The 18,388-nt window shown below is 42.2% G+C and overlaps 1 protein-coding gene across 3 annotated transcripts in view; it reads left to right on the top strand.

Moving 5' to 3' along the window:
• ARID1A (AT-rich interaction domain 1A) overlaps nt 1-18,388 on the top strand; it is a 101,632-nt gene that overhangs the window by 34,796 nt on the left and 48,448 nt on the right. For all 3 annotated transcript variants that reach the window (XM_053398676.1, XM_053398675.1, XM_053398677.1), the window contains exons 2-4: nt 1,428-1,640; nt 3,499-3,954; nt 6,776-6,889. In XM_053398676.1, the coding sequence (XP_053254651.1) occupies nt 1,440-1,640; nt 3,499-3,954; nt 6,776-6,889 (771 nt within the window). In that variant the 5' untranslated portion in view covers nt 1,428-1,439. The remainder of the gene's footprint in view (nt 1-1,427; nt 1,641-3,498; nt 3,955-6,775; nt 6,890-18,388) is intronic.

Below are 18,388 nucleotides of genomic sequence, written 5' to 3'. Positions count from 1 at the left end.
ATTCTCCACAGTACTGCTTTAGTAATACCCTTGTAGGAAAGCTATTGTATTTGATACTCTGGCTGTTTGGAGGTGAGAATTCTGAATTGGGACCAATTAGGCCAGTAGCTATTGAAGTCTGTTGTATTGCTAATTGTCTATTCAAAATAAAAGTGCAAGGAGAGTAACTGTAAATATCTGTGTGGTGATCAGGCTTCTCACTTTGTACAGATGTGGGTTTTGGGAAAAGTGCTATGGAATTGGCAATTTTGAGATTGCTTCTCATTTCTTTGAATGTAGGTGAGTTGCAAGCAGGGGGTTGGGGTTTCAATGATCAAGGAGTAGCGCTTTCTCTGTTATGTATGTCTGTGGAAGGACCTTCAGCTTTTGAAGTGCAATCATGATAATCTATTCCTGTGGTTTCCTTTTGAAAGGATTTCCCCTGTGTCAGTCCAGAAGAGAATCTCCAGCGCTTTTCAGTCAGGGTTTGGTATTTCCTTATTTATCCTGATGTATTCTTGCAAATGAGCCAGTATCACTTTTTTTCCTGCCAGTAACAGCTTCTGTCTCTTGTATAATATCATTCCCTGTATTCAACTCTGGCAGCTGTTCCTCACATCAACATGCACTGATAAATACCCAATTCAAAGTTTAAGTGGAATTTTTGAGAATAGGGTAACTGATACAAAACGGTGGGCTGTAATGAAAGATTTGTGGAGGGGGCACCATGTTTTATTACTGTGATTACAAACCCAAACCTTTTACTATTTGGGGGTCTTTCAGACCCTTGGCCCTTTGAAACCAGAACTTGCTGGTGTATATGGATTTCAATATTACATACTGCATTTTCAGGCAGAACAAAAGTGAGAGTGTTGGCAGAGGTGGTCCCACTTTTTTTTAGTCAAGATAAACATGGTTAACACTCAGAAAGTAGACGCATGTCTGCCTCAAGAAAAGAATATCAATGACACTTACATAAATATGGAATTTTGGGTGCTTTGGAAATTGAAGCTTTGTTTTTTTGTCAAACTACTTGGCATCATATTAACTATATTTGAACTCAAATGTGAGGAAAGTAATGAGTGTTAATCTGTTCTCCTAAAAGCTGTTTGTTTAACTTGCAGGCACTTGTCTACTGGTCTTTAATGCTAATAACATCTATAAAATTTTGGAATAGGTAACTTACTCTAGAGGGGTGAAGTTTCCTTGGAGTGTGTAGTGACCTACAATATGATGCCTATGCCTTAGTTGACTGAGGATTTTCATTTTCTTCATGGATAATTTTATATGTTGGCAATTTTAAGTGAATTGTATTTGACTTTTGCCTTGTCTATATGTTGTTGCTTTTTACTGATGAGTCTGCCTTTCATGAGTAAGACTGTAACATTTATATAGTTACAAAATATCAAATTGCTATTTAAAACAAATCTTACAATTTTCTTTCCTAGCCATCCAGCCCAATGGATCAGATGGGGAAGATGAGACCTCAGCCTTATGGAGGAAACAACCCATACTCACAACAGCAGGGACCTCAGTCAGGGCAACAGCAGGGCCACGGATATCCAGGACAGCCGTATGGGCCTCAGACTCCCCAGAGATACCCAATGGGAACTCTAAGCAGGACACAAACTGCAATGGGCACTGTCTCTTATGCACAGCAGGTAAAGAGAAGTGAATTGCGGATTGATGTTAAAAATCTGAAATGCATAGAATTACTGTTTGTGTGTAGTGGCCAAATGCCAGTGTAATAGGCAAGAATGCCTGAAGTTCTTGTGTGATGAAGTGTTGCCACAAGATAAGCAAAAAAGTGTGTGTTATTTATTGTTGAGTATACTTTAACCAGCTGCAGCAGCAAAGAGGTTCTTTACAGAATCCTAAACCTTCTGGGTAGCATTAGACTTTGTTTGGATCTCCACCCAGAGGCGTAGGAAGGTCAGGTAGTACCCGGTGCGGAAAATTTCTTGTCAACGCCCCCCCCCCTTTTATTTTTTGCCTCCAAAAATGGTTTTACATTATTTTATATTTTCTTACAAAGGAATGTGGATTCTGGGCCTCTGATAACTGTGGACAAATACTTAAATCTATAGGATGGATTGTGTTTAGGCTTGTGTTATTTTATTTATATTTATTGTTTATTTATTTAATAACATTTATTTTTAAAAAACCTGCAAAGTGGTTTACCCAAAAACAAAACAAAAAACACAGCAGTAAAATCAAGAAAAATTAACAATCCTACTTTAGAACATACAAAAGCTAAAATATTAAGATTAAAATTACTTCAACTTCCTAAGCATCTAGGTATGCTTGCCTGAAGAAGAATGCTTTTAGCAGGTGCCCAAAAAGACTCTAGCAAAGGCACGTGCTTTATTGCAATAGGCGGGGAGTTCCAAAGTGCTGGTGCTGTCACAGTAAATAATGCAGTACAGATATTATGTGGAACCTGTAGTAGTGCTTGAAACTACTGAAGGGGAGGTTTTATTTATTGTGATTTCACCATGCTCTGTATTATCTGAAAAGGAAAACATTTATTTAAAAAACAGGACTGCACAGCAGCAATCTAGTCTCATCATGATTAGTGGGACTTATTCCCGAGCTGATGGTGCATAAGATGGGCTGCAATTCTATGCATCCCTTGCATCCAACTTGTACCTAAAACTCTGCACAAGCCTGCACCAGAGAATTGTAGAGTTGGAAGGGACCCCTGAGGGTCATCTAGCCAAACTTCTGGGGCAATGCAGGAATCTCAACTAGACCATCCCTGATGGCCATCCATCTTCTGTTTTTCCCCTTAGCCAGGACACACAGTGACAGAGACTGGAGGTGGGGGAAAAGATAAATTTTGACAATGGGGCAGATTTGTCAGGCACGCGCAAGAACAGCTTGAAGACTTTACACAGAGAGGAACCCCACACAGGTTTCCCCGCATGTAACTTAACAGGCAGGGAGCCAGCTCAGAGAGAAAGACATTGGGGGAGGACAGGACAAAAGAGTACCAAAGTCCGCCCATTTTATCCTCTTTGAGATGGTTGCGCTAGGGTTCTGGGACCCCCGCCCCCCAAAAATATTTACTTGTCTTCAATGTATTGTTACCACTGTTATTCTATAGGCTGACTTTCCAGGACCTGGGAAGCCCAGCAGTCTTATCTTACTAAACTAGGGGTTATACAGCTATATCTGAAATTTCATGTATATCAGTTAATATCTTGACCCTGCTCCACTAAATTGAAATTTCAGCCTTCACGACATAGGAAAATGGCCAAGTAAACAGCTATTTTCGTGGAGGAGGGTCAAGATGTTAACTGATATGCCTGAAATTTCATATATAACTATATAATCCCTAGCGTAGTAAGATAAGACCTTTGGAGCAGGCATTTTCAAAACAACTTTTTTATGAACCACCCTGGTGGGGCAGTAATTGTTCCTTGATAATTTGTCACCCCCCTCCACGATGGCACCCAGGGCGCCCCCCCTTCCTACGCCCCTGTCTCCACTTACATTTTCTCTTTCTTCCTTGCATAGATCCCTCCTTATGGACAGCAGGGACCTAGTGGATATGGGCAGCAGAGCCAGACTCCCTATTACAACCAGCAGAGTCCTCATCCCCAGCAGCAGCAGCAGCCTTCTTATGCCCAACAGCCGCCATCTCAGACCCCTCACGCCCAGCCTTCTTATCAGCAACAGCAAACTCAGTCTCAGCCTCCGCAGCTCCAGTCATCCCAGCCCCCATACTCCCAGCAGCAGTCGCAGCCACCACATCAGCAATCTCCATCTCCGTATCCTCAGCAGTCAGCGGCTGCCCAGCAGCATCCACAGAGTCAGCCTCCCTACTCCCAGCAGCAGTCACAGTCACCCTACCAGCAGCAGCAAGCTCAGCAGTCTGCTACCTCGGCGCTTTCTCAACAGTCTGCATCTTACCCTCAATCTCAGTCGCAGCAGCAGTCGGCATATTCTCAGCAGCGCTTCCCACCTCCACAGGTAAGACTTCTTCCAGGTGCTGCTGCAGACCTGTTCTTGGATGGCAAGTGCCAGCACAAAGCAGTGTTGTGTCTCTTGGAAAAATTACACAGTGACACTAACTGATTTGGTTGGGCTGTAGCCTTTTACACCTTGGGTAAGGTTCTTTATGCTTTTAAAGGAAGAAATAAGGATAATCGCAGCTCTGTTAGGAAGCAAGTGACCACTCAGGTGTGGAAAATCATAAAGAGTTGTTGGCTCGTAAATACAAATTGGGTCAGGCATGCACAACTTGTGACCCGGCAAGCTGAATGTTCTCATTAGCCATCTACAGCTGCCCACCAGGAAGTTCAATAAAAAGAACCTTCTTTTGCCTGTCTGTGACCGCAAAACAGGGAGTTGCCAAGTAGGTGGGAAGCCACAGCACATAAGTGACCTGAATTAGATACTTCTGTTACATTTTATATCCTTCCTTTCCTCCAAAGAGGTCAAGGAGGTGTGTCTCTTCTTTCTTCCCCACCCCATGCTAACAGGTTAGACTGAGAGTTAGTGACTGGCCCAAGGCCACAATGATCTTCAAAGTTGGGGTAGGGTGGGGTTTGGAGATTTGAACCATCACCTCCCCAGTGCTAGTCTGACACACTAACTAATATATCACAGTGTGGCTATCAAGTATAGGACAGGGTAATACAAAATGTACCGTATTTTTTGCTCTATAGCACGCACCCGACCATAACACGCACGTAGTTTTTAGAGGAGGAAAACAAGGAAAAAAATATTCTAAACAAAACAATGGATGTATGATTTTTGTGGTTCATGCTGTGGCCACAGACATGTGATCTGACAGTGAGTTTGAAGTAGCCCAATGCAAAAATCCTGAGGATCCATGTGGATCCATGCTTTGTAACCACATTTTTGCACCACTGCGGCCCCAGGCAACAGTGGGTGCGTGATTTTTTTGGTGCAAGATGTGGCCATGGACATGCTATGTGATCTGATGTTGAACTTGGGGTGACCCAGTGCAAAAACCCTGAGGATCCATGTGGATTCGTGCTTTGTAACCACGTTTTAAGTGGGGAGGGAAGGAAAAGCACTCAAGGGACAAGGAGCACGTGTGGGGTGGGTGGAGAAGGATGCTGCTAATAATGAAGAAGAGGGGTATAAGGGGAGAAGGCTCCTCTCCTCTCCCACTTTGCTCCTTTAAAGCAAGCAGGCTCTGCTTTTCTTCCTCCCCCCCGCTCATCCCCGGCTTAGCGAGCTGAAAAACTTTGCTGCTATGTAGTGAGCTGAGTGGGGAGGAGAGAGGGACAGAGAGCCTGCTTGCTTTAAAGGAACCAACCGGACAGGAGCTGCTTACACTCGTGTAAGCGGCTCCTCTCCTCTCCCGCTTTGCTCCTTTAAAGAAGCAGGCTCTCTGTCCCTCTCTCCTCCCCACTCAGCGGCTCTTCTCCCGCTTTGCTGTTTCAAAGCGAGCCAAGGAGGAGGGAAGGAAGGGGAACCATGGATCCTCTGCTCACAACTGCAGCAGATCCCCCCCCCCCGCCACCCATAGGCATTCCCTCCATAACACGCACAGACATTTCCCCTTACTTTCTAGGAGGAAAAAAGTGAGTGTTATGGTGCAAAAAATACGGTATATTTAAGCAACTGGATGGAGAATAGATCAAAGCTAGAATCCATGTGCCAAGCACCTTAAAAGTGGAGAGAGAATTCCCTTCTCAACCTTTAGGCCAGGAACAAGTATGAAGGACAGTGGGGAGAGGTAATTAATGATGGGATTGAGACCAGCAATGAGGGTATTTTCTTTGGCCTCTGTAAAACTATATTGAAGGGAAATGAAATAGCAGCCTAAGGAGTTTTGAGCCCCTTCCCTGTGTGCAGCTTGCTTAAGTCGTTGCAGTTCTGTAGCACCATGCCTGCTGACCTTGGAAGACATAGACAGAACTGGGCATGGATAATGCCTCAGCATAGCATTTTTTCTCTGTGATGTATTACTGAGGCAGTGGTCTTCTTTAAGGCTTTCTATGTTTTCAGCTTAAGGCCATAGGCTTAGAAAGATGTGGGCAGCAGTGCTGCCTGAAATTTGCCTCATTAGCAGGGAGAGGGAGAAGGGCTAATGGGGAGCTAACTGTCTGAGCACCTATTTTGTTTCTAAGCACAAGAAATGGCAGAGTGCTTGTGGGGGCTGCCAGCCTATGCATTACCCCCATCTCTTTGCCAGGGACACAGAGAGGGGAACAGTTACCCAAGAGCCTCTACACATCTGGGATATCCAGCAAGGGGCTTGGGTGGGTGGGTGTTCATTTCCATCTCCATCCTTTGGGACTACATCAGGGTGGGTAACCTTTTTCCCCCTCCCAAGGCCCACATTCTCTCATAGGGAACTGCATGCCAATGATGGGTGGGGCTAGAGACAAAAGGTGGCAGATTAATGGATGTGACTTTCTCATGCCTGTTAATGGGCCCTTCAGGAGCTGACAGGCACAATCATCCTGGCCTAGACTTCTTCCCTATTCTGCCTCCCCCTCCCATTATGAGTAGGTTTTTTTTAGTCTCACAGGAAGAGAGAGGAGGGAGAGAAGCCTGCTCCTGACGAAAACAAGGAGCAGCTGCACCACATTCAAAGGGGTCTGGGATCCTGGCTCTGCGACCCCCGCCCTTTCATGATTCAGACTCCACACCATTGAAACTAGAGACATCATATGGGGCAGTTGATTGGAACAGTGTGTGTTGATAGAACAGGGCTAATGCTGTGAGCCAGGGTGAGGATAAAATAGGGATTCTTTTTCCATTTCCAAGATCTCTTCTCTTTTGTTCATTGGATTGATCTCTTGCATTTCAGGAGTTATCACAAGACTCGTTTGGGTCCCAGGCATCATCGGCTGCCTCAATGGCTTCCAGTAAAGGGCAAGATGATGTGAATTTGAATCTTCAGTCCAGACCCTCTAGCTTGCCGGTGAGTCAAAGGTCCCATCTTATAAATGGCTTCAGTTTAATTTATTGGAAGCACTGCAAGGTACTTAATATGCATAGCACATGTTCTCGTTGGAAATAAAAAATAGGACCATGTATTTATTAAAGCCAACAACATTTGGGCACCCAGTTGCAGCAGGGGGGACTTGTTGGAAATGGATTAAAAATAATAATGGGGAATTCTGAAATAACACCCTCTACCATACCAGCATATAAATCAAATTTCTACTTGGGCTATAGAATCATGCCTGAAATTTACAGATTATATGTGGTAAAATCTCTTACTTCATTACACATCAACACCTGCTATACTCTAGTGGAACTTGTTACTGTGTTAGTTACTATGTTATAGGTATGGACATTTTGGTGTCAGTTTAGATTTATTGCTGCTGTGAAACCAACCAGTAGAAGATGAAGTCAACAAAGCTGCCCTGATACTCTGCAGAAGAGAGAAACCATATTCTACCATCAAATCTTGGTCATCTATTGCTTCTATACTCTGTATCCTCTAGTCATTTATCAGTCATTCATCAATATTCTTTTAGTTTTAGTCTGAGTGTGATAAGGCTGTGGGATTCAAGTTTTAGTGGTGGTCCAATTCACTGTTGGTGCCAAGCAGTGCTGTAGCTGGAGATGTAAAGGATCATACATACTGCTAACTATTTATGGCTGTTGCTGTATCTTCTGTGTCTCATTGAGAATAATTAGTAGGCTAATGACTTCATATGTATAGCTCTTCCCTGTTCCTGAAAGGACAGCCTTTTCATAGTGTTTGGGAAAGCTGTTTAGTGCATTGGCCGATTGCCAGGTCTCTCCTCAAGAGACTGCCCCCAGCAGGCTCAAAGGAGAGTTTGAGCTGCTGACCTAGAATTTGTTACTTCTGCTTGTGCTGGAGTGCTATTTGGCTTTCAGAGCTCTGAATGCTCTCAAATATGCAGTTGCATGAGCAAAATGCAGAAGAGGTTAAATGGATGGCAGAAACTGCATGTTTTAAATATTTCTAGGATTTATTAGATTACTTTCTGAAGAGGGAAGTTGACGCACAACAGTACAATAAAAAGTTATATTTAATATATGTAACAGAATGCAGTGTGTGTTTCTCCCCTCCTTCTGAACTAATGAAAGTTGCAGAGTAGATTCATGTTTTCTGATATGATAACATGTTCAGTGTTACCACCACTTCTTTTAGGAAATATTGCTTCTTGTAATGAGTGGTTTCCCTTCTCATCCATAGTTCTTCCGAAACTGTATCTTATTTGACTCTAGATCAGCTACAGCATCCATCAGCTCTGACCACCAGCCATGTTGGTCATGGCTGTGGCAAATAAGAGTTGTAGTCCAAAAAGTTTGGTGGCGGGCATGGGGTTGGGAAAGGCTGGACTAGACAATATGGACTTCCTCTAGGTTTTGATGTTAGCTGTTAATTCTTAAGTGACAGAATAAGTGCTGATGTTGAATTGGAATGCAAGATAGAAGTTTCATTTAGTAGTGTAGTGGTGCTGTTTCCGCAAATTCTTCCAGTTGATGGTTTGTCACTTGTTGAAATTAGTTACTATCTTTATTGGGGTGATTTCTTTTCAGAACAAAGTAGGGGTATTTCACATTTTTGTGACTTAAAGGGTGGCTAGGCATATAGTCCGCTAATGTTTTAGGATGTGCTTATGAGAAAGTCTCCATCTCTTTAACCAACATCAGGACCAGCTAAAGTCCCTAGATGCTTGAAGAATTAGTATTCACTAGGGATTGATGGGTGTGCTTTTCTTTCTAGATGAGCTCCATCTCTCTGGGAATTTAGGTTAGTTCTGCTGGCTTAGTGGTTTCTGGGTTGATAGACAGCTGCTTGTTGTGACTAAGCTTAGCAGCCTCTTGCGTTCTCTAGCTTGGTAATCTGCAGTCTCCTTACATTTGTGACAACTAATTGGCACAAGAAAGTGTGTCCAAACCAAAACATCTGGGACTTCCGGAGGCGGCGCGAAACAGCAATGGCGGTCCTCTTCAGTTGTTGAAGAGGGGCTCCGCGGAAAAGGGTCGTGCGCTGCGGCACAGCGACGACCCGTTTAGGAAAACCACGGGTAGAGTGAGCCCGTGGCCGTGGGATTCGGCGGGCACCAGGAGCGACCTCGGATACGCAGAAGGGACCCCGTAAGGGGCTCCGGAACGTGGAGGGGGTAGCGGTGCTGTGAATCCATCGCTCTTTCCGCGGAAGCGAAGCCGCGCGGCTGCTGCTGATGAGCGCTGACCTTTCTTCTTTGAACATTTGATTGGAAACAACAAACTCGTGAGTAAGAAATTTGAGGCTTTATTTGGACATCAAATTGGTGAATTTCGGCTGAAAGCGGGAGACGCTAAAAAGGAAGTCAGTCTTCCGTCCCTGTTTAAAGTACTGAGCAAAGTTTTTTTAAAGCGGAAGCGTTGAAAGGAGTTTAAAAGAAGTTGGAACTTACCCTGCAAGTTTGGATTTGATTGTGAGACTGTGCTATACCTCTCTATATTTTGTGGATTATAAAGTTATAAGCCCCAGCTCACGGGCTGCCTGGATACAAAGTAACATCAGACTGTGGCAACTGTGTATAGAGACATAAAGTTACATTGGGCTACTTTGCAGTTACAAAAAAGGAACTGTTGTTCACACCTTCGCAAAGAACCTTTATCATCTGCAGTTTAAAGTGAATTTAGAGGGTTTCCCCCCCTTATTTTGGATTTTACCATATTTGGGAATTAAATGGTGGAAACTTTTGGGGAGCTCCCCCTGCTGGATTGTGGAAATATAAACCTCTGAGAACTGCTGGTTGTTTTGGAAATCTTTTTGCCTGGATGATTGCTTTTCCCATGGGATTTACAATTTGACCTTGAAACCTAGACAGTTGTGGAATGAGTGTGGCAGGAAAAACAAGGGCTGCCAAGAAAGCAAAACAAACTGAACTATTGCAATCAACTTTGCCTGTGCAGCCACGTAGATCATCTGTTCCAATTGTGATAGGTCTGCAAGAAGGACAATTTAAACAGCCAGTTTTGGAGGATATGGCTGCAGGAGGATTAGACCCTATTTCTAAAGAAATATTGGATCAACTGGCAGCATTAAATAAGAAAGCTGATGAACAAGCGGCTAAATTTGACCAGGTTACAGCAACGATTAATAAGTTGACAGACCAAGTTGCTCAAAACACACAGGCGATAGGAAATTTTGAAAAGACTATATCAGAGAACCGAAAATTAGCTGAGGACGCAAACACGAAAGCAGACCAAAACAAAAAAAGGATTGAGGAATTAAGAGGGGAAGTAAGACCACTGAGTAGACAGGTCACTGAACAACAGGCCTATCTGTCTATGGCGGAGCTGAAAAACCGGGAAAGTAATCTTAGGATTAGAAATATTCCAGAACTAGAAAAGGAAGATTTGGCTGGCTTTTTGACTGCAGAAATATCCAAGTTCTGGGGTTTGGCAGAAGAGAAAGACTTCAAAATCGTCACCGCTTTTAGATTGGGAAGAGTGGCCAAGAAAGATAAACCAAGGGATTGCTTGATCATATTGAGATACAAGCAAGAAAAAGACAACATACTTGGCCTACATTTTAAAAACCCATTGGTGATACAGGGAAAGACAGCAGAAATCTTCAGAGACATACCAAAACAATTGTTGGACTTAAGAACTACATACAAGGATCTGGCAAGATTATTAAGAAACAACACAATCCCTTACAGGTGGGAATTCCCCCAAGGATTATCTTTTAATTTGAAAGGGAAGAAGGTGAGAATCAGAACAGCAGAAGAGCAAGAAAAATTCCTAAACGATCACGGGGAGGACCTTCGAAAAGGGACAGCAGGTACCTGGCCACCCCCCACGCCTGGTACAAAAGATCCACCTCCAGACATAGACGAGAAGGGAGACAACCCCATCGGCTAACAAGCTGATCCAGGATGTCTCTGCAGCTTTTTAGTTGGAATATCCATGGGGCAAATTCCCCTGAAAAAAGGAAAAGGATTTTTCACATTTTGAGGAAAGAACAACTAGACGTCATTTGTCTCCAGGAAACCCATGTGACTAGGCTCCACAGAAGAGTGCTAATAAACAAGCGACTAGGCCAAGAATTTATTTCATCAGCTAAAGAAAAGAAAAGGGGAGTCGTGATATATGCAAAGGAGAGCCTAGCACCAAAATTTGTGTTCAAAGATGAACAAGGAAGAATTTTGGCGATCGAAATACAATCACAAGGAGAAAAATTTTTGATAATTGGAATTTATGCACCAAATGAGGGGAAATCTGAATTTTATGGGAAGCTGCATGAGACAATGCTGGACCATATGGACTATAATAACATCATTCTGATGGGAGATATGAATGGGGTTGTCTCCACACACATGGATAAGTCACAAAATCAAAATGTGACTAAAGATGGCAGACTACCAAAGACTTTTTTTGAACTCACAGACAATATGGACTTGATTGATATCTGGAGGACAAAGAACCCCCTAGGTAGAGAGGGAACATTCTTTTCTGAGGCCCACCTATCCTGGACAAGAATCGACCAAATCTGGATATCTAGAGGACTGGCACCCAAGACCAAAAAAGTAGAGATCTGCCCTAAAACTTGCTCCGACCATAACCCCTTGAAAATGGACTTGAGACTTACACCAGCTGGATCCTTCAGATGGAGAATGAATGATGCATTGTTTAGAGACCAGGAGATAGTGAAGAAGGCCCAAAAGACGATGAAAGACTACTTTGAACTAAATTTGAACACTTCGGTGGAAAAAAAAACAATCTGGGACGCAAGCAAAGCTGTTATGAGAGGGTTTCTGATACAGCAGAATTCTATTAAGAAAAAACTCTGGAACGGTAAAAAGGACAAGATCTTGGAAAGGATAAAAGACGGAGAGAAAAAGTTGAGACTAAATCCAAAATCAAAAGAAGTTTTGAGAGAAATAAAATTCCATCAAGCACAATATGCAAAACTGATAAATCAAGAAGTTGAATGGAAAATCAAACAGATGAAACAAAGATCATTTGAATCGGCAAATAAATGTGGGAAGCTGCTATCATGGCAGCTGAAAAAGAGACAAAAACTGAACTTTGTTACCAATCTAGAGGTTGAAGGAGAATGTATTCAGAAACCAGAGGAAATTAGAAAGTGTTTCCAGAGATATTTTAAAAAATTGTTTTCCCAAGGACCCCAAGTGGAGACTGAAATAAATAAATTTTTAAAAAGCTATGGCCTACAAAAACTAACACAAGACAAACAAACTGACCTGAATTATAAAATAACCCAACAGGAAATCGAAAATGCCATTCAGAACATGCAACTAGGCAAATCCCCGGGCCCAGATGGACTTACCTCCAAATACTATAAGATATTGAAGGAATACCTGACTCAGCCATTGATGGAGGTATGTAATCAAATTATGGAAGGGAAGGGGGCACCAGAATCGTGGAAAGAGGCATTCATCACTTTGATACCAAAATTGGAATCTGAAAAGACTCAACTTAAGAACTACCGTCCCATCTCACTCCTAAACGTGGATTACAAGATTTTTGCTGACATTTTGGCAAATAGATTGAAAAAAGTCTTAAATGGAGTTATTCATAAAGACCAAGCAGGCTTTCTCCCTGGCAGGCATTTGTCAGATAATACTAGGAACATTGTTGACGTTCTGGAACTTCTACAGACAAATTTGAATACAAAAGCAGTTTTGATATTTATAGACGCGGAGAAGGCCTTTGACAATATATCTTGGAAATTTATGAAGAAGAATTTGGAAGGGATGGGAGTGGGAAGGGCGTTCCAAAATGGCATAGATGCAATATATTCAGAACAAAAGGCTAAATTGATAGTAAACAATGTGGTGACAGAAGAGTTTAAAATTGAAAAAGGAACACGACAGGGGTGCCCCCTATCACCCTTGCTATTTATTTCTGTCCTTGAGGTTTTGCTAAATTTGATCAGGAAGGATCAGCAGGTGGAAGGAATACAGGTCGGAGGAAAACAATATAAACTGAAGGCCTTTGCAGATGACTTGGTTTTGACATTACAGGAGCCGGTGTCCAGCACAAAAAGAGTATTGGAATTAATTTCTGAGTTTGGTCGGGTGGCGGGATTCAAGTTAAACAAACAAAAAACTAAGGTTTTGGCAAAAAACTTGACACCTTTAGAAATAGATGGGTTTCAGAAGGAAACAGAACTAAACGTTGTTAATAAAGTGAAATACCTGGGGGTCAACTTGACTGGGAAAAATTTGAATCTGTTTAAAGATAATTATGAAAAATGTTGGTCTGAAATTAAAAAGGATCTAGAAATCTGGTCAAGATTGAAACTTTCCTTGTTGGGAAGAATTGTAGCAGTAAAGATGAATGTATTGCCAAAAATGCTGTTTCTGTTCCAGACCCTACAGATCGTGGACAGAGTGGAATGTTTTGGAAAGTGGCAGAGGGACATTATGAAGTTTGTCTGGCAGGGCAAAAAGCCCCGAATAAAATTTAAAATATTAACAGATGCAAAGGAAAGAGGGGGTTTTGCCCTGCCGGACTTAAGGTTGTATTATGAAGCTGCATCCCTCTGCTGGCTGAAAGATTGGTTTTTGCTAGAAAACACTGATGTCCTAGATCTGGAAGGGTTCAACAATGCTTTTGGGTGGCATGCATATTTGTGGTACGACAAGGTAAAGTCTCATAAGTTGTTTAAAAACCATATTGTAAGGAAATCTCTGTTTTCTGTCTGGACTAAATACAAGGACTTATTTGAAAACAAGACTCCGAGGTGGTTATCACCGATGGAGGCTAAAGCCACAAAAATACTTAATATGGGGGGTGGCTGGGCAAAATACTGTGAAATAATAGAAAGAGTGGGTGACACTTGGAGGTTGCAGAGCTTTGAAAAATTGAAAGGGAAGGTGCGAGACTGGTTTCACTATGCCCAAATTTTAGAGATCTTTAAAAAAGATAAAAAAATTGGTTTCCAGGTGGAAAAATCAAAATTAGAACTAGAATTACTTGAACCTAAGACGAAAGTGCTTTCAAGAATGTACAACTTGCTGCTTAAATGGAATACTCAAGATGAGACAGTCAAATCAGCCATGATAAAATGGGCACAAGATATTGGATACAACATTATGTTTGAGGACTGGGAAAGGTTATGGACCACCGGTATAAAATTTACGGCATGTAGTGCCTTAAAGGAAAATATTATGAAAATGATGTACAGGTGGTACATGACCCCAGTCAAACTTGCAAAGATATACCATTTGTCTGATAATAAATGTTGGAAATGTAAGGAGGCTGAAGGAACTTTTTACCACCTCTGGTGGACATGCCCGAGGGTGAAGGCCTTCTGGGAAATGATTTATAACGAGTTGAAAAAGGTATTTAAGTATACCTTTCAGAAGAAACCAGAGGCCTTCCTCTTGGGCATTGTGGGCCAGAGGATACCTAAGAAAGACAGAACCTTCTTTCTATATGCAACGACTGCAGCAAGAATTCTCATAGCTAAATACTGGAAGGCACAGGAGCTACCCACACTGGAAGAATGGCACACACAACTGATGGACTATATGCAACTAGCCGAAATGACTGGCAGAATCCGAGACCTGGGAGAAGAGGCTGCGGAAGAGGATTGGAAAAAATTTAAGGACTATTTACAAAAACATTATAAGATATATGAATGTTAAAAATTTGCTAAGGTTTGAGGTAAATATGCTTCAGTATTGAAATTCGGAGTTGATAGAAACAAAGTTAATGATTGAGAAAAGTTTTAATTTCAGAGTGAATAATTAGATGAAAATACAAAAACACAGGAAACAAGGTATTAATTTGCTGTTTATATTTATTATAAAGAATGCAGGGATGGAGGAGATGGGGAAGTCCAGTGGATGATGAAAAAAAAAAAAAAAGACTTCGAAAAATGAATTTTTTCTTGTTTAATTTCTTTTTCTTTCTGTAAAACCGCTTTTGTTGTGTTATTGATGATGGATTTAGATTCTGGAAAAAAGCAATAAAAAAATTTATAAAAAAAAAAACAAACCAAAACATCTGGGTACCAGGTCTCTGTTCCTCCAGAGCAGTCATATGCATGTCCACTCAGTCTCATTGTGTTGAGTGGGACATACTTTCAGATCACTGCAGTTCTGTGCATGCTTGCCTGATGTAAATGACACTGAATTCAGTGGGACTCAGCTCTGTGTAGAAATGCATAATATTGGGCTGTTGGTGTCTGTCCTAATACTGCACCTCTGAGAGGTCTGGGACAGCCCCCTGCCCGTGTCCCCCACTCCTCTAATTTTGGTGCTGGAAAGGGGATTGGCAGGATCCCATAATTGTGTTGGGCATTGGAGGCTCTTGAAAGTCTAGTACAACTGTGAGAACCCTGCCAGCCCTAGCCTTCCAAATTTGCTGCTGGACAAAGGAGCACAAGTGCTTGTTTTGATTCTGGGAAGCCAAGGCCCTTGAACTTCTTCTGCTTGCCTTCCAAAAGAGTTCCAGCCTTTACCTCTTGCTGTCTAGGAAAAGGTTGGGATTCATGTAGGTAGCAGAGTTCTACCTTTGGGTGCCTCTGCAGACTACTGCTGAAGTGGCCAGCTTCCTTTCCAGATTGCAGCTGGAAAACTGGGCTTTCTGTCTGCCTCTTTCTCTTTCCACCATTTTCTTAACATTTTAACCTAGAAAGGAACAACAACAACAACAAAAAATGCTGCTGCTGTTGTGACATACCTGAGGTTGGGGCATGGCCCTCTAACTTAAGGCTACTTTTCTAAATTGAGTACCTGAAGGCCACCACACAATCCAGAAATCCTTTGTCATGGCCAAGTTCGCATCTGCCTGTTTCATATACATTATGCACATTATTTCTCCCACACCACCACATTTTTATATAAATAGATTGGTTTTCTGAGCCCTCAGTGTGCAGATAGAAATGTTGTTTGTACTTTTAGCAGTACCAGGGGGAATCTTGGGAATTCGCTGTTCAGGAGCATGAATGCACCACATCCCTTCTCCAATCTAGACAGATGTCTCTCTCTCTCTCTCTCTCTCTCTCTCTATATATATATATATATATATAAAACCCAAAGTTGTTGTGTGCATGGAACAAGTTCCACATGTGCATTGAGACTTTCCCCCTCTCCTTTTCCTGTGCACTCCCCTGTGCCACCTGAGTCTGCTCTGAAGGGTTCGGGGAACACCAGAGGGCGAGGGTGGGTGCAGAGATAGTGGGGGAGAGACGTGTTGGGTTGAGAGGACCTGGTTTCCTGTCCACATATCCCACTAAGTGCTACATTGAACTCCCATCCATTGAATTTGTCTAACGTATTGTACACAGTCTAAAATGGGAAATAGATCACTTTAGTATTGCTTCTACAACATTTTGGATTCAGAAGCAGCTGTATGTACAGCTCTGAATGCTAGTAATAAAATGCACATAGTTAAGATGGCCTCCTCCTTAAAATGGCAGTAGTGATGGCGAATAGTTCAGTAGAGAACAGGGCTGGATGAAGTTGGGGGATTTCAGTGAATCCTGGTTGAAAGAAATGTTCACTTTTGACTCTTCCCCACCCCTCACCCTTTTCTTTATTTGGAATGGGAAGACTGTATGCATTTAAAGAGCTAAACTACCATCTTTCCCAGCCAGCATGGTCAGTGGTGAGGGACAGTGGGAGTTTTGAGTCCCACAATATCTGGAGGAGCACAGGTTCCTCATCCCTGGCTTAAAAAATGTAGGCAGAGCTGTTGTTGGTGTATACTTGCGGGAGGCTGTATCCCAGCAATTCAAGAAACTATAGGTGAGGATTGGGATGCAGTTTCATAGTTGTGACTGGAACTCCCCCCCCCCTTTTTTTTTTCTTTTGCTTTATACACCATTTACTTCATCTTGACAACTTTGGAATTTCTCTTTTTATATCTCTAAGGAATTCTGTATTAAGTTACTTGTGTTTAAATCACTGGTTTTTCAAAGAGTGACTTTTGAAGGAGTGGGTCAGCAATCCAACCTATATAAAGTGACCTGCCAGCAAGTTTTGTTGCCATGAATGGTACTTTTACAACACTTCTTCCCCTGCAACTTGGCACACAGGACTGCATTTAATAGAAGGCTGCCTAGGTGCCCTAACTTAAAAGGAATAGCTTAAGGGTATATCCAGCTAACTCTTACTCAAGGTAGACCCATTGAAATTAATGGACTTGACCAACTTAGGGCCAATAATTTCAATAGGTCTACTCTGAGTAAAGGTTTGTAGAATATAACCATTATTTTTCTTTACTAAGCAGTGTTCACTCTTAAGTGACTATATCATTTGTTAGCAGTATGTGCACAGTAAAATAGTGGGAGGAATGGAAACAGGGCTGTAGCTCAGGTAGAACACATGCTTTGCATCTTGACTGTTCCTGGTTCAAGCCATAGCATGTTCAGGTCGGGTTGGGAGAGGCTGATTGGCTGAAACCGTGGTGAGCTGCTGCCAGTCAGTGTAGACAGTATAGAGCAAGATGGGCCAATGGTCTGATTCAGTATTAGCAACTCCCTAAATTCATAGGGTTACAGTGTTACTTAGGCTCGATTAACTTTGCCACAGCTCAGAATTTGATAAAAATGTTTCACTTTGCTTCCAAAAAATACTCTTTTAATTGGCAGGTTAACACTCCCCTCACCTCTAACACAAATAATCAGACACTAAGTTGGTAGTGTTATTTTATTGCCACAATCTAACTTTTGCAGAGGACTACTCCTCGAGGTGTTCATTACAGCAATAAGTTGACCTTGTTTTCACGTTTCTTTAGCTGGCTAAACTCACTCCACTTCCGTGATACTGAGCAGCATGGCATTTTGACAGCCTGATATATACTGTTTGGCTATGCCAAATGAACTGTGGGTTGCTTAGACTGTATGATGGGATGCTTCTGACTGTGTGCTAACCACTTAATCAGCCTTCCACTTAATCAGAACTTGAAACTAACGGTAAACATGATTATAGCTTCAAAGATCAGGTGTGTGCTCCTTTTTAATCCACTGTTTTTAGTGTATTTTAGGCAGCTTCACAATAATAAATAATAACAGCACTTACTGTGCTTCAGGGTGTTTAAAGTGTTTCATGTTATCTTGTTGTAATCCCTTGCAACAACCCTCTGAAAACTGTATTATCATCATATTTGGGTGGGAACCTTAGGCTGAAAGTGAGTTGCTTAAGGCCATCTAGCAGAGGCAAGATCTGAACCACAGGCTTTGGAATTCATCCCTCAGACTCTTAGCCGCTGTGCTATACAAGCCATGATGATCATTTGTGCTGATACAACATTGAACAGCAGTACAAGGCAGGAGGAATTTGTATTCCAGAAAGGAGTGGGTAGTGTGGGGAGTGGCTAAGTGATCTGTGGCCTTCTTCCAATTGCTTAACCATGTTAAGCAAATTGTGACTGTGCATATGCACATAACCACCCTTGGTTGCATAGACAATTTTAAAAAGGATTCAAAATGAATAACAGTCCAAGCAAGTCTTGCTTGATCAAA

The sequence above is a fragment of the Podarcis raffonei genome, chromosome 8 (genome assembly GCF_027172205.1).
Source record: "Podarcis raffonei isolate rPodRaf1 chromosome 8, rPodRaf1.pri, whole genome shotgun sequence".
In the NCBI taxonomy this organism is placed as follows: Eukaryota; Metazoa; Chordata; class Lepidosauria; order Squamata; family Lacertidae; genus Podarcis; species Podarcis raffonei.
The sequence above is the reverse complement of the archived record's forward strand: the minus strand, read 5'-3'. Positions and strand labels throughout refer to the sequence as shown.